Source organism: Palaemon carinicauda, chromosome 11 (assembly GCF_036898095.1).
Source record: "Palaemon carinicauda isolate YSFRI2023 chromosome 11, ASM3689809v2, whole genome shotgun sequence".
Taxonomy (NCBI): Eukaryota; Metazoa; Arthropoda; class Malacostraca; order Decapoda; family Palaemonidae; genus Palaemon; species Palaemon carinicauda.
Window position 1 is genome coordinate 110894679 of NC_090735.1, and position 15951 is coordinate 110910629.

A 15951-nucleotide genomic window follows, 5' to 3' on the forward strand; every position below is an offset into this window, starting at 1 on the left:
GTGAGCTTCCTAAGCTTTTCACTAATTCTGTTAGGTTTGTGAAATCTAAAAAGGCCAGCGAACCTGTCTTGTTCCAAGCCCTAGGTTAACTTCTAAGGTGCTGCCTATTGGTTCTAGTGTACCAGTCAGAAATGGTTCTATTGGTACACAGCGCATCATGTAGTAAATAGCCTCGCTTTGAGCCTTGCTTGATCAAATGATTTCAAGTTCTTCTATTGTACAGTATATGACCAACAGATTTACAAATGAAAGAACGTGTTGACAGTTTCAATCCCAATGTCCCTCTGCCTGCTGGAGTAAGAGCTCATGAGCAACCAATACTCTATATACCTATAATATGGCATAATGGTTCAATTGGAATGCGATGCAGATTTTACATAATTACTTAAAATTATTGGGTGGAACTCAGCCTGCTGAAGTAAGAGCTCATGAGCATCCATTATATACGTATAATGTGGCATACGGTATGGTTCCTTTGGAAGGGGATGTAGATCTTACATAATTCATTAAAATTTTTGGCTGGAACTAAAAAATGGTTGCATCATAGGCACTGGTTCAGCTATTAGCTCTTTTCTAATTTTTCCTTGCGGCGTCAACAAGGTACCTGGACCTCACCTGTTGAAAATAGCCCCTTACCTAGTGCAGGTGCATAGGTTCCAATTAGTAATAAAAAGAATGGAAGCCCACAGTTTCAAATGTGGAGGAATCACCAGAGCAGGATGCTGAAGGTGAAGATAATAAGGATATGGAAGAAATCAACTCGGATGAGGTATCTGTTTCGATCTTTAGGAAAACACTGATTAACTATCCTATGTTAGGTCTCATTTTATATCAAAATAGGATTGATAAGATTGTAGCTCAGGTGGCCACCTGAAGGCATTGATGCTCTAAGGTCTCTCACAAAGGCCTACCTATTATCTTTACCATGCTGTGACTATTACTTACCAATTTTTTTTTTTATCTGTACTTCCATGGATATTTTTTCAAGCAATCATAGACTTTCAGGACTTTATTTTAACAGAGGGCTAGCTGGACTTGTCTATTTTATATGAAAACCATGATGGTCCCCATACTCTGGGTCCTGTCCTTGGTAAGAGATGTCGAACTTCTCTGTTCTCCAATCCTCTCTTGTCAAAGGAACTCCTCCCTTTCCCATGTTAACTAAATTTGTCCAAAGCTCATATTTTTGTCTTGAGAGACTGCAAACCTTCTAGAGAAGAAAGAGAGAGATGATCTAAAATCTCTCCCTAAGATTTTAGAGCAGGTTGTTTTAAGTGCCCAAGTGGTTGAAGGCCAGTTTTAGATGCCTCAATTATTCACAGGAAGTACAGTTCCTACCAGGTTTTTAATGGAATATCCTTTAACTGTCCTATAGGTGCGGGGAAGGAGGTTGCATGTTTTAGACAGACTTACTTTCACATTCTTATTCATCAGAAATTAAAGAAACGCCTTTGATTTATGAACAATTCTTAAGACGGCTACATAGGTATTCACCAGAATGATATCTCCCATCTCAAAATGGCTGAGATTTTTGGGCATTAGAGTTCTGTTGTATCTAAGAGACAGGATAATTTTGAACACTTATTTGGAAAAGCTTTGGCTTCAACAATTTTAGTAACTCAGATTATTAGAAGGTTAGGAGGCCTAAAGAATATGGAGAAGAATAGTACATACATACATACATACATATACCAAGGCACTTCCCCCAATTTTGGGGGGTAGCCGACATCAACAAATGAAACAAAACAAAAAGGGGACCTCTACTCTCTACGTTCCTCACAGCCTGACAAGGGACTTAACCGAGTTCAGCTGGTACTGCTAGGGTGCCACAGCCCACCCTCCCCCATTGTCCACCACAGATGAAGCTTCATAATGCTGAATCCCCTACTGCTGTTACCTCTGCGGTCATTTAAGGCACCGGAGGAAGCAGCAGGGCCTACCGGAACTGTGTCACAATCGCTCACCATTCATTCCTATTTCTAGCACGCTCTCTTGCCTCTCTCACATCTATCCTCCTATCACCAAGAGCTTTCTTCACTCCATCCATCCACCCATACCTTGGCCTTCCTCTTGTACTTCTCCCATCAACTCTTGCATTCATCACCTTCTTTAGCAGACAGCCATTTTCCATTCTCTCAACATGGCCAAACCACCTTTACATATTCATATCCACTCTAGCTGCTAACTCATTTCTTACACCCGTTCTCACCCTCACCACATAGTTCCTAACCCTATCTACTCGAGATACACCAGCCATACACCAGAAGAATAGTGGAGAAGAATAATGGAGAAGTCTAATGATTCCAACCTAAATTCTTCTATATTTGGGAATGATAATAGCAGTTTCTTTTTGAACTTTTTCAATGGAAAAGAGAATGTCTTTCCTTCATTTGATGGAGAAGTTTAAGCAGATAAAGTCCTGTCGGTTTGTTTATGGAAGAGTTTACTAAGGACCATGGTATATATAAGATAGTTTTTTTTTTTTTTGCTAGGCTCACTTAAAGCTGAGCAATTTCCAGTTTCATCTTAATTGGAATTGGAACAAGATTTCTGACCTAGACACTATATTCCAGTGATACTGAACCAAATAAAACTGGTGAAATGGTGGGATAATAATCCTTGTCATTTGACTAAGAAAGTGTCATTAAAAGTAAGGTTTCTGGAGATATCTTTTCATGAATGCTTCCCAAGGGTGGCTATCTCTTTATGGATGTTTTCCAGGAAGAGTGGTGGACAAACATGGGATATCTCTTTCTGTTGGGGAGATGGCCGAAGAAGGAAACAACACTACATATCAATTTTCCGTAACTCTTAATTTTGATCAAGGCCATTCTAGCTCAGAGGTTTCTAGTAATGGAAAAATGTGTGGCAGGTTTTTCAGACAACACAACAGCACTGGCTTACATTTGGAAGCAGGGTAAAATAAGGTTTAAATTCTTATTTAGGGTAACTAAAGTACTTTTATATTGGATAAATCCCAGGAAAATAAAGAGTGATTGCAGATAATGTCACATGATATCTGCAACACAAGCTCCAATGACCATCACTAATACTTGCCTCAAACCATAGAAGTTACAGGAATGGCCACAATGTCAATGATGTGTATCTGTTCTTCACTGATTAGAAATAGAAGAACACTAGCAAAAACTAGATATGTCTCTTTGATGTAAAAAGCTGTCTCAAGATGTAATACCTCTACAAATTATGGCACCTGAACTCTCAGTGTCAAGAGATTTGGAGTTGGTGGGGGAAGCCCAAACATGGACATTTTTTAGACTAACTTTAACAAGAAAATGAGAAGTGAGAACAGAAAGGATCTAATGTGTAGCCACATGCAATTATTGCCATACACCTTCATATAAACTCGATACTTCACTAGAGGGGCAGGAAACAAAACATTACATTTTTTAGGGTAGATATCAATATTTAACCAACTTCATGAGAGAATCATTAGATTGAACATCAGGTGAGTACAGAAATAATTTTATTGCAAAAATTAACAATAAATGCTTACTACTTAACCAGCATACACTGATGCTTCTCGGTTCATACAAATTTTAGCAAGCACACTGAATGCCATGGCTATTTCTTCTAGGCATAAAACGTTGATACCAAATTTGATTAATTCCAAAGTGGAGAAATACAGAGGTATGACTGCAATACAAGTGCTCCACCAAATTCTGTTTTTAAAAATTTAGTAATTCAAATTAGATATGTTTTATGTTCAACAGCAGTACATTAAAAAACATTTAATGTCTTAAACATGTAAATTTAAAATGTTTTAACCAAGTAATCCAATTGCGTCCACTCTACTTATATAAAAATTTTATAAGCAGGTTATTAAAAACAGATTACTATTAATCCTTCCATGATTTCTATAAACCTATGGAAATAGAAGACAAGCCACAAATTAACTATTGAATTCAAAGGTAAAAGGTTTGAATTTAGGGATTCGACGTGTATCTTATTTTGATGTACTTGATAATGGAGATGTGGTATTCAGCGCACATTAATTTTAGTAATTTTCACTGAAATAAACAATTTATAAAAAAATTAATTACAAGTATTTCAATACTTACCAAATATTCACAAAAGTTTCCACCTACCTCCCCACTCAGTAATTTTTATTTTTCTACACAATACTCATACATCAGAGTAATTAAAAGTCAAGATGGTGGCAGTTGAGGAATGGCACTGTTTACCAAAGTGCAATATTCCCTACCACATCTGTGATGCGGAAACAACGGGTTCGTACATTCATCTTCATAAATAATTATATATTTCTTTTTTATTACAGCTGAACTTTTCACTGACAGAATGAATAGCACATGAATTTTAGTTACAGTACGTACAGTAAAGTATTGAAATCATTAATTTTAGTTCAAAATTTAGGTTTTGTTTTCTTTTAATAAACTTCTAGAATACATATATATTCTTGTCAGTTAGTTAACCCTCGGACATATTTTGACTTTCCATAGGCAGTATCCTTTAGATATGTTATTTTTATTAATAAAATAAATTTTTGAATATACTTACCCGGTGATTATATAGGCTGCAACTCTGTTGCTCGACAGAAAACTCTACGTTCAAAATACGCCAGCGATCGCTATGCAGGTAGGGGGTGTACATCAAAAGCGCCATCTGTCTAGCAGGTACTCAGTACTCAATGTAAACACAGAACCAATTTTCTCCTCGGTCCACTGGGTCTCTATTGGGGAGGAAGGGAGGGTCATTTAATATATAATCACCGGGTAAGTATATTCAAAAATTTATTTTATTAATAAAAATAACATTTTTCAATATTAAACTTAGCCGGTGATTATATAGGCTGATTCACACCCAGGGGGGTGGGTAGAGACCAGCATTACTTGTTTACATTATTATGAGCTAAGTATTTTGTATTTCATTTTAGCAGTTATTCAAAATAACAAACATAAAATAAATAAGTACCTGGTAAGGAAGTCGACTTGAACAATTACTCTGCCTTTTTAAGTACGTCTTCCTTACGGAGCCTTGCGATCCTCTTAGGATGCTGAGCGACCCCTAGGATCTGAAGTATCAAGGGTTGCAACCCATACAACAGGACCTCATCAAAACCTCTAATCCAGGCGCTTCTCAAGAAATGACTTTGACCACCCGCCAAATCAAGTAGGATGCGAAAGGCTTCTTAGCCTTCCGGACAACCCAAAAACAATAATAAAACATTTCAAGAGAAAGATTAAAAAGGTTATGGAATTAGGGAATTGTAGTGGTTGAGCCCTCACCCACTACTGCACTCGTTGCTACGAATGGTCCCAGAGTGTAGCAGTTCTCGTAAAGAGACTGGACATTCTTAAGATAAAAAGACGCGAACACTGACTTGCTTTTCCAATAGGTTGCGTCGATTATACTTTGCAGAGATCTATTTTGTTTAAAGGCCACGGAAGTTGCGACAGCTCTAACTTCGTGTGTCCTTACCTTCAGCAAAGCTTGGTCTTCCTCATTCAGATGGGAATGAGCTTCTCGTATTAACAGTCTGATAAAATAGGATAAAGCATTCTTTGACATAGGCAAAGATGGTTTCTTAACTGAACACCATAAAGCTTCAGACGGGCCTCGTAAAAGGTTTTTAAATAGAACTTAAGAGCTCTTACAGGACATAAGACTTTCTAGTTCATTACCAACCATACGATAAGTTTGGAATATCGAACGATATTGGCCAAGGCCGAGAAGGCAGCTCGTGTTTGGCTAGAAAACCAAGTTGTAGAACATGTAGCCGTTTCGGATGAGAATCCGATGTTCTTGCATGAATCTCACTGACTCTTTTAGCTGTGGCTAAGCATACCAGGAAAAGTGTCTTTAAGGTGAGATCTTTCAGGGAGGCTGATTGTAGCGGTTCGAACCTGTCTGACATAAGGAATCTTAGTACCACGTCTAAATTCCAACCAGGTGTAACCAAACGACGCTCCTTCGTGGTCTCAAAAGACTTAAGGAGGTCCTGTAGATCTTTATGTTGGAAAGATCTAAGCCTCTGTGACGGAAGACTGATGCCAACATGCTTCTGTAACCCTTGGTAGTGGGAGCTGAAAGAAATCGTTCTTTCCTCAGATATAAGAGGAAGTCAGCTATTTGAGTTACAGAGGTACTGGTCGAGGATACGGATACTGACTTGCACCAGTTTCGGAAGATTTCCCACTTCGATTGGTAGACTCTAAGGGTGGATGTTCTCCTTGCTCTAGCAATCGCTCTGGTTGCCTCCTTCGAAAAGCCTCTAGCTCTCGAGTCTTTCGATAGTCTGAAGGCAGTCAGACGAAGAGCGTGGAGGCCTTGGTGTACCTTCTTTACGCGTGGCTGACGTAGAAGGTCCACCCTTAGGGGAAGTGTTCTGGGAACGTCTACTAGCCATCGAAGTACCTCGGTGAACCATTCTCTCGCGGGCCAGAGGGAAGCAACTAGCGTCAACCTTGTCCCTTCGTGAGAGGCGAACTTCTGCAGTACCTAGTTGACAATCTTGAACGGAGGGAATGCATATAGATCTAGATGTGACCAATCTAGTAGAAAGGCATCTATATGAACTGCTGCTGGGTCCGGGATTGGTGAGCAAAATATTGGGAGCCTCTTGGTCATCGAGGTTGCGAAGAGATCTATGGTTGGCTGGCCCCAGGTGGCCCAAAGTCTCTAGCATACATCCTTGTGGAGGGTCCATTCTGTTGGAATTATTTGTCCCTTCCGACTGAGACAATCTGCCAATACATTCAAGTTGCCTTGGATGAACCTCGTTACTAGTGATATGTCTAGACCTTTTGACCAGGTGAGGAGGTCCCTTGCGATCTCGTACAATGTCAGAGAGTAGGTCCCTCCTTGCTTGGAGATGTACGCCAAAGCCGTGGTGTTGTCCGAGTTCACCTCCACCACTTTGCCTTGAAGGAGAGACCTGAAGCTTTCCCAGGTCACACTTACTGCCAGTAGCTCCTTGCAGTTGAAATGCATTGTCCTTTGACTCGAGTTCCATAATCCCGAGCATTCCCGACCGTCTAATGTCGCACCCCAGCCTACGTCCGATGCGTCCGAGAAGAGAACGTGGTTGGGAGTCTGAACAGTCAGGGGAAGACTCTCTCTAAAGTTGATATAGTCCTTTCACCAAGTCAGACAAGACTTTATCTTTCCGGAAACCGGGATCGAGACCGCTTCTAGCGTATTGTCCTTTTTCCAATGAAAAGCTAGATGGTATAGAAGAGGACGGAGGTGTAGTCTTCCTAGTGACACAAATTGATCCACGGATGACAGTGTCCCTACCAGACTCATCCACAGCCTGACTGGGCAGCGTTCCTTCTTCAGCATCTTCTGGATGGATAGCAGGGCTGGGGGCTGATCGTCTTGTTCAGCAATGTCCTCATCAGAGGGTTCCTCATCTGAAACTGATGAGGAAACGGCAACGGAGTGGGCAACGTCTGACTCGCTGAATCCGGTCGCACTGGTGGATGCGTGACGGAGCCGGACGCAATATCATGGAACTGCTGCACAGTCTGTGAACTGTCAACAACCATGGGTGCGCGAGGAAGTACAGCGTCAACCCGAAACTGTCTAGACTGTCTGGGTTGTGCAGTCAACACCCTACCGGGTTGCTGAGGTTGACGCACTGCGTCACAACAAGTCACCTCTGCTGGTTGTTGAACGTCCTGAACGTCAACAACCACCTCCGAGCGTCGCTTAACGTCAACGTGCGACTGGCAACCCACACTGGGTCGCATCGGTGGAGGAACCACCTCAACTGGCAGACGCGAGTAGGTTACCTCAGCGTCAACAGGGCGCACAACCGACCGGTTGGAAGGTTGTTGGCCAGAAGGAGGAACCACCTCAACTGGCAGACGCGAGTAGGTTACCTCAGCGTCAACAGGGCGCACAACCAACCGGTTGGAAGGTTGTTGGCCAGAAGGTTCTTCTCCGCATTTAAGTCCTCTATCAAGGACGCAAGCTTGGACTGCATGTCTTGCAGCAAAGCCCTTTAGGGTCTACGGGAGCAGGTGTGGCAACAGACGGGGTTAGCGACTGAGGCGGAACCATTTACCATCCCTGAAAGCCTTGTTATGTGTGACATAATAGTACAGCAAAACTTCAAAGGCTCTACAAAAGTTGAGAAGTTGACCTGTAAACAACTTGGAGCGTCTCCTGGCTAGGCGCCAGGGCGAGTCTACCAGAATTGAGAAGTCTATCTGGGCAGAGGCATGAACTTCCAAGCCGAGAACTTCTCTCGTGTCCTATCAGACTCTCGCTCTATAAGCCAGTTTAAAAGAAGGGAAATCAAAGGCTGTATCCCTAAAACTCCTCCTGGTGCAAAAACCAGTCGCCTAGCCAACGTAACACTCTCTAGGAGAGCGAGAGAGCACTAGCTTAATAACAACGGCTTCGAAGTAGCTAGGCCTAGTGTAAGTTCTGACGTTTAGGCGAACGAGGAGCAGCAGTTACAAGATCCGGACGAAGATCCTTAAAAAATCATCATGATTTAATTAAAGTCCATAGGAGGCTAAGCAGCTTAAGGCTCCTCTCCAAATGACAGAGTCCTCAAGGGAATATCAGTAGGAGGGAGAACAGCACTTTCTCATCTACTGGAACCTTGTCCGATAAAAGCTAGGTTACCTCAGTGAGTCTCTCACTGGTGCATTAGTAGCAGACCAGAAGGCAACGTCATGTAACTGCTTGACAGTCTGTGAACTGTCAACAACTGAACTGTCAACCACAACAGGTGCGTGAGGACATACAGTGTTCACTCGAGACTGCTTTGACTGTCTATACTGAGCAGTCAAAACAACTCTAGAATGCGGAGGTTGACGCACCGCGTCAAAACAAAACAACTTAGACTGTTGTTGTACCTCGCGAACGTCAACGGAAGGTTCCGTGCGTTACTGAACGTCAACATGCGGCTGGCAGGGTACACTGGAACGCATGGGTGGCGGGACTCTCTCAGCTGGAGTGCGGCAGAAGGTCGCCTCAGCGTCCAGAGGACGCACAACCGTGGTTGGTTGTAGGCTAGAGGTTGGTGCAGTGTCAACCTTCTCCGCACGAAAGTCCCGCATCAATGACGTTAACTGAGACTGCATGGTCTGCAGCAAAGACCACTTAGGGTCTACAAGAGCAGGTGCGGCAACAGACGGTGTGACTGCCTGATGCGGTACCGCTTTGCCTCTCTTAGGAGGTGAGCAGTCGTCGGAAGACTGCAGCGAGTCCGAACTGACCCAGTGGCTACAACTGGGCCGTTGGACTTGCGCGGAAGGGACCGACTTGCGCTTAATAAGCTGCGAGACCTTGGTCCATGGTTTCTTACGAGAAACCTCTTCCGCAGACGAGAAATAAATGGGCTCTCTCGTCTTTGTGTGGGTGGGGCGATCTTGGGTAGATACGCCCGAAACCACGGAGGGAAACGTCTGTTCGTTGATCAAGGCCTGACGAACCCATAAGTCGTTCGACATTACTTCTCCCCTGGGCTTGGGAGCTTGCAAGAGGTCCCGGACTAGGTGAACGACAGGCACGAACAGACGAACCCTCGGACGCAACACTGTAACACTTTGCGCATATCACTTTATCACTTTGATTTTCTGTTTTGCACTTATTTCACTGAAATCGAAACTTTTACTGATTTCTACCTGAAACACGCAATTCTACCCTAATTTAAAAGGTAGTAATTGCGAAATCAGTCGTATAATGCAGCTCATTAATACTAGCAAAAAACAGAAAACATATATAAAGATAAAAATTTCAGTGGCTGGGAAAGAGACTAAACACTAGTTCAAATAAACTACGTTTACAATCTCTCACCGCACATAGCCTGGGGACAAGAATAAAACCCTAGAAACGTTTTACCTTCTTCCCCGTACAGCGACTAGGGACGAGAGTAACGCGAGAACAACGTTACCCGCTTGAACGGAACGTTTTCTCTCCTCTCTCTCCCTCCGTCTCTATCTCTCTCTCTCTATCTCTCTTGATTTCGCACCTAAGAGAAGAGCCCAATTATATATTGTCAAAAAAAAACATGTTATTTGACTAAAGGAAAAAAACTGAAAGGTTTTCCAATAAAAAGTTCCTTTAATTTAGAATTTAAAACATTAAAGCTAAGAAAGAATGAACAAAACGTCAGAATCGATTTACTCTTACTGCAAAGTGAAACCGTGATACACACTCTCTCTATCGTAACGATAGAGCGCATGTTGAACGTCCTGAACGTCAACAACTGCGTAGTCTAAAAAACTAAACGTTAGTTCATCTTTGAAAACAGTGCGAAGACTATCAAAGAAATTCTTTCATAAAACATTAGATTTAAAAAGTTTTAAATTCTTTAAAAGCTAAATACGATATAACGGGCTCAACGTTGATTAACTTCGGTTCCAAGTTAGGACCGCCTACTATCAGGAAAGGTCGCATATAAACAAAACATAAAAATTATCTTTATATGTTTATAATAAATGGAAAGTTAATCGAAGAGGCCTAATAAAGGCGGAGAGATATAAAATATATAGATCTATAACGTGTTAAGCAAAAATACTAAAAACTTAAACACACTTCCGTCTAAGGGAAGGGTCGGCCATTTAAAAGTGAAAGAGTCCATACTCTCTTTGTCACCCTAATTAAATCTCTCCAAAACGAGTTCAAGTTTTGAGATGAAGATAAAACACCTGCATAGCGAAAGCTCAAAACTAGAATAGTGTACTTCACCAAATAGTTGTGAAAACAAATCCAGTTAGTAACAGCGTATTAGTAGGTCTTGCCGGTAGCCCGACAGAGAGAAAATTGGTTCTGTGTTTACATTGAGTACTGAGTACCTGCTAGACAGATGGCGCTTTTGATGTACACCCCCTACCTGCATAGCGATCGCTGGCGTATTTTGAACGTAGAGTTTTCTGTCGAGCAACAGAGTTGCAGCCTATATAATCACCGGCTAAGTTTAATATTGAAAAAGTCAATTTTACTGTACATGTAGTTAAAACAGTTTCCTGGATATATCAAATTAAGCATTAATAAAGGAGATTTAATGCTATTAATACAATTGATTAATACAGATACATTTTTTAAGAAAAATTGAGAACTGATAGTCCCAATAAAATTAATAAATATCTTTCTACTATGCAATATGCAAAAATACCAAATTGGAAAGGAAAAGGAAATGCTAAAAGTCACTTGACTTTACAATTGATGTACACAACTGTAATCCAGTAGGCGCTGCTGGTGGTCAACACCGACAATTCAAAATGAAACAAAATATTTATAAGAAAAGAAATCAGTATAAGGTATCATATATAAAAGAGGATACTACAATATATCAAAGATAAAATAAATGAATAGCACAAAGCAAAATTAATTTTAAAAACTACATGGCAAAGCTACATGGAAGAAAAAGTAACAGGAAGGCTTTGTTGGGAGATCTGAGCTTGAGCAGTAGGTTCCTTTTCTTTCCTGATTGGAATATACTGTTGTAACTATAATTAGTGGGTTTGTATGCAAATATGTTTTTATGTAGTACACGCACTCCATTTGAGTTTCTGTATAAACTTTCTCAATTATTTTGTGTTTGTACTATCTATGAAATGTAATGCTATAATAGAATTTATACTAAAAATGGGTAACTACTGGTTTAAAATAGCACGGGGATACATCAATACAGTAATTTGTAATTACTGGCATATTTTTCTCTTCCAGATCAAGGCCATTACTCCTATGAAAAATACTCTCACAACATTAGCTGGTTCATAAAGCTACAGCAAAAGCTCATCAGCAGCATTCTGAATTCCTTACACAACAATTCTATCTAATACTATAAGCATTTGCTATGCCCCTATGTGCCTAATACGTTTATTTCCTTTACTGTCAAACTTCTTGTAAACCTGTTTCAGGACAAACACTTTAATGATACACAGTCTCTCGTCTAAATACACTCTCCTTTCACTATCAATCCTGTCTTTTACATGGCTCTCTCCTTTCACTATCAATCCTGTCTTTTACATGGCTCTCTCCTTTCACTATCAATCCTGTCTTTTACATGGCATCTTACTTTGTCAATTAAAATCCTACAATACAGTCTATCTGATATACTTATTTAACCTCCATCTTATTTTCTTAATCAAATTCATAGCATACAATCTCCCAGATATGCTGTTTAACCCTTTGTCCCTATAATTCTTGAGACTAGTCTAAAAATTTTTGCAACATTTTTAGTCATGCACCATAAATTTATTGGCCTACGATCCATACAGAAGACTCCTTCGACGATACTGATGATATAAACTGACCTAACCAATATTGTGCTATAAAAGCTTATACTGTACAGTAGTTTAGGACTACCCTTACACTTTCTTCATTCACTCATACCATTATACAAAAGAACAATTATTCCTCTGACACATTCCTTCAGCAAATTTTAAAAGTAAATATTTTAGTCATAGTAAAGATAAGCTTCTTAGGAAAGTTATATTAGTAAGACTTTACTGTATATACAGTAGTACAAAATACAGAAATAAAATTCATATACACTAAAATTTTTAAAAACCACAAACCTGTAGATGACTCTTGTAAGCATAAATAGGGTTAGAAAACTGATTTTTCTTCCTCCCACTCTCTGAGAAAATTATTGACTGTTCAAACAGGAAGACCATCAGATCTTTTCCTCTGAAATTGTGACCAGATGCCCCTTCACAGCAGACAAGTGGCCCATACATAAGTAGCTTTCCTTGCGCCATTATCTTTCCCTGAAAATTGAGTTTGCTTATTAAATTTCAAACCACTTGATGAGAGGTTAAAAAATTATAACCAGAGTATAACAACTCTACTTCTAAAAACATTTACACTTCAGAGTTCTCTTTAAAAATTATATTTATTCCACAATTAAGTTTAGATAGTTTAAATATTCATAAGATATAATTTTACAAAACTTACAGCCTTTTACATAAGCAATAAAAGGACATCTTAACTATTAAAACAGTAATTACCTAGGAATTTTATTTAATAGCCAAACCAGGCCACATGAACCTCAATTCATGACTGTCTAATTCAAACAGTTTGTTCCTAAATAAGTATCCAGTATGCAATACAGTACAGTACACCATATGCAATTGCAGGTTAAATTATCCATAGTCAACCACACATGTAATTATGTTGAATACAATCTATGGTAGTCCACTCATCTACGAAGGAAACCGCTTGGCTAAAATCGGGTTGCCTGATTATCAACAAGCTAGCAGAAGCTGCATTTTCATTCTTTCTATCCAGCACAAAGACACCCATGCACTTGCTACTGCTATCTGTCTTAATGTGGTCCCCCATCTTGTTTAGCTAGTATCTGTGAGAGTTTAAGTACACAAAGGAAATCCTGCTGCCTTAGTGAGTATAGCACAGGCTCTTAACCCATTCAAGTTATTAGCCTAAGTGTAAAGCCCAACCAATAGGGCTTGTCAGGTGTCCTTCTTAAGAGCAGCAAAATATTGGACTTGTAGAAAAATGGAGGAAACTCGTTTGCTGAATTTTACCAAAAGTATAATGAGAAATATCATCTATGGTATACAATGTTTTAGTTAAAAAAGAAAACTGAAAGTGTGGCTTGAGGATATGATCAATAGAATATAGTATTTTGTTTTCATTAATTTTCTTTATTAAGGTATTAGTTTGTATTTGGCCTCCAATTTGCCAGTTTTCCACAATTTTTCCTTCTTTTCCAAGATGATAAGGTGATCAATGACGTATAGTGATGCATTGACAAGTAACCCAGTGAATGTTAAGGCAAAGTTTCTGGATGAATACTATAAGAATGAAAGAGTCAGTCAGTAGAAGAGTATATACTAGGAATGCTAGAATGAACCAAAATGGAAGTGCAAGTCTGAAGAGGAATACAAGAAAGAATGAAAGTCAGACTGAAATGTGTTTTAGATGTAATAGAATGGTTTACAGGCAGATTGAATGTAGGTGGTCACTCGGGGCCTGTTTTGGTCGAGAAAAAGGACATCATGATAACAAGTGGGCATAAGCAAGACATTAAATGTTACATGTGTAACAGGCTAGGCCATAGCAAGTATGAGAATTTCGAGAGTGATTGAGATGTGTGGAAATTGTGGCTTGCGGGATCATTTTGCTAGGATGTATAAGATCTTACCTTTCACTCAACTCTACCAATCAATTAAAGCAATGCCACAAACCCTTCAACATTTTTTTCTCCCTCTCTATTTTTAATTAAATATTCTTAACCATAGTAAAGTATAGGAATGATGCATATCTGATAATAAAGGCGACCAAGATTATTTTTTAGCATACTATAAATTGAAAATTTGTATTAGCCTTCCGTCACCCAAATATTGTGGTATATTACAGAAAATTATACCTTAATTTTCTAAATCTACTTAAACTACTCTGTATACAGTAGTAACTTAAAAATGACCCCTGCTAAAATTATCATACCAAGACTAAACTCATCCTAAGTTCATTAAACTTCCTCTTCAAATTATTATAGGCAGAAAAATTTAGTTTTCCATTGTGATGCTGTCAGAACTAATCAAAAGTACAGTACAATAATAATATTGTATTACCAAATAATATACAGTATAGTACAGTATTTAAAAGTACTGTATGCATTCTCTCTGTAGAATTTAGGGTTACCTAAACCACAAATATTGCCAGACACCTGGGAGTTCCATATGTAATACACTCAAAAAGAAGGGTACAGTATACTGTACTGCACACTTTTAATGTTCCCTTATTTCTCTCATTTTCTGTGTCATCAAGAACTATTCTTTTCTACATGTAGTACAATAATGTATATATGTAAAATTCTCTTTATTTTTTGAGATTTAATTATGGTTAAAGTTTTCGATGAAATATTCATTGTGACAACATGATTGAAGCCAGATTAAAATGCTCAACATTTCTAATGACTTACCTCAAAACCTTGTAAACGTCCAACATTCATCATGTCATTGGCCGCCTTTGGGACAACTATCATAATATTCAAAGCTCTTCTGAGGGGTTCCACCTCCTGTGTTAATCCAGCTCTTTCTGTATGTTTTAAGATGTCTCGTAGCAGTAACTGGTACTTCATCATTCTTTGCACTGGCTTGATTAGTAAATCTGGTAACTGCAGTTTATGACCACATTTCTGTCTCAATTCCTGAAATAATTTAAAGAAACTACAATTACTCAGAATAAAAAATACCTCATACCTATATATTTTAAAACAGTCAAGCCTACTAACAACAAAGATGTAACTTCAACAACACAAAGAAGCAACTTTGGAAATCTTCAAACAACATTATGTCTCATTAGCAACTTTGTAAATATGCTAACATGTGTCTTATAAAATCATTACATTAAGAAACCTTCACAAGTAAATTGAAAAGCTTACCTCAAAATAATTCAAATGTTCTGATACTATGTATTCTGAAGTTGGCTTATTTTGGCAATATTTAACATAAATCTGCAACCGCTTTTCACTTCGTTGAAATACGGTACCGATTTCCTCAGGATGTTCTATACACCTCTCCATATTTTTCAAGAAGAAACTGAAATGTAGAGAGAGTATACCTAGGTTCAAGTAGTGCATCAAGATAACTGTTATATTTTGTATGTGATAAATTATGCCTTACTCCTAATTATAAAAATATGAAGATGAACATGTTTAGTAATCTTTACTACTTACTCTCTATGCCACTCGTATATTGCTTCCAAGTTGCCAAAGACCATTTTGTCTTTGCCATCTTTAAGGTCATCTGGCATTTTTATTTCAGAGTCTGGATTTCTCATCTCTCTTATGTAGCCTTCAACAGTATCTTTTAAATACTCAACATAGATTCGTTCTGTTTCTACTAATTCTGTTATCACAAACTGTCGTTTGTGAAGTGCTCTTTGTTCCTTCGTCATATTACAATCACCTGAAAATGGTTGTAGTACTCAAATTATTGTGCAATTATTGGTAAGACACAGATGATAAAGTAAATATTGTAA

At 39.0% G+C, this 15951-nt stretch overlaps 1 protein-coding gene across 1 annotated transcript in view; it reads right to left on the bottom strand.

The window, feature by feature from the left end:
- Positions 1-15951, bottom strand: part of trio (trio Rho guanine nucleotide exchange factor) — a 979236-nt gene that overhangs the window by 154737 nt on the left and 808548 nt on the right. The window contains exons 32-35 of the mRNA XM_068383253.1: positions 15647-15878; positions 15353-15509; positions 14891-15118; positions 12522-12713 (exon numbers count right to left, since the gene is read on the bottom strand). Of these exons, the coding sequence (XP_068239354.1) occupies positions 12522-12713; positions 14891-15118; positions 15353-15509; positions 15647-15878 (809 nt within the window). The remainder of the gene's footprint in view (positions 1-12521; positions 12714-14890; positions 15119-15352; positions 15510-15646; positions 15879-15951) is intronic.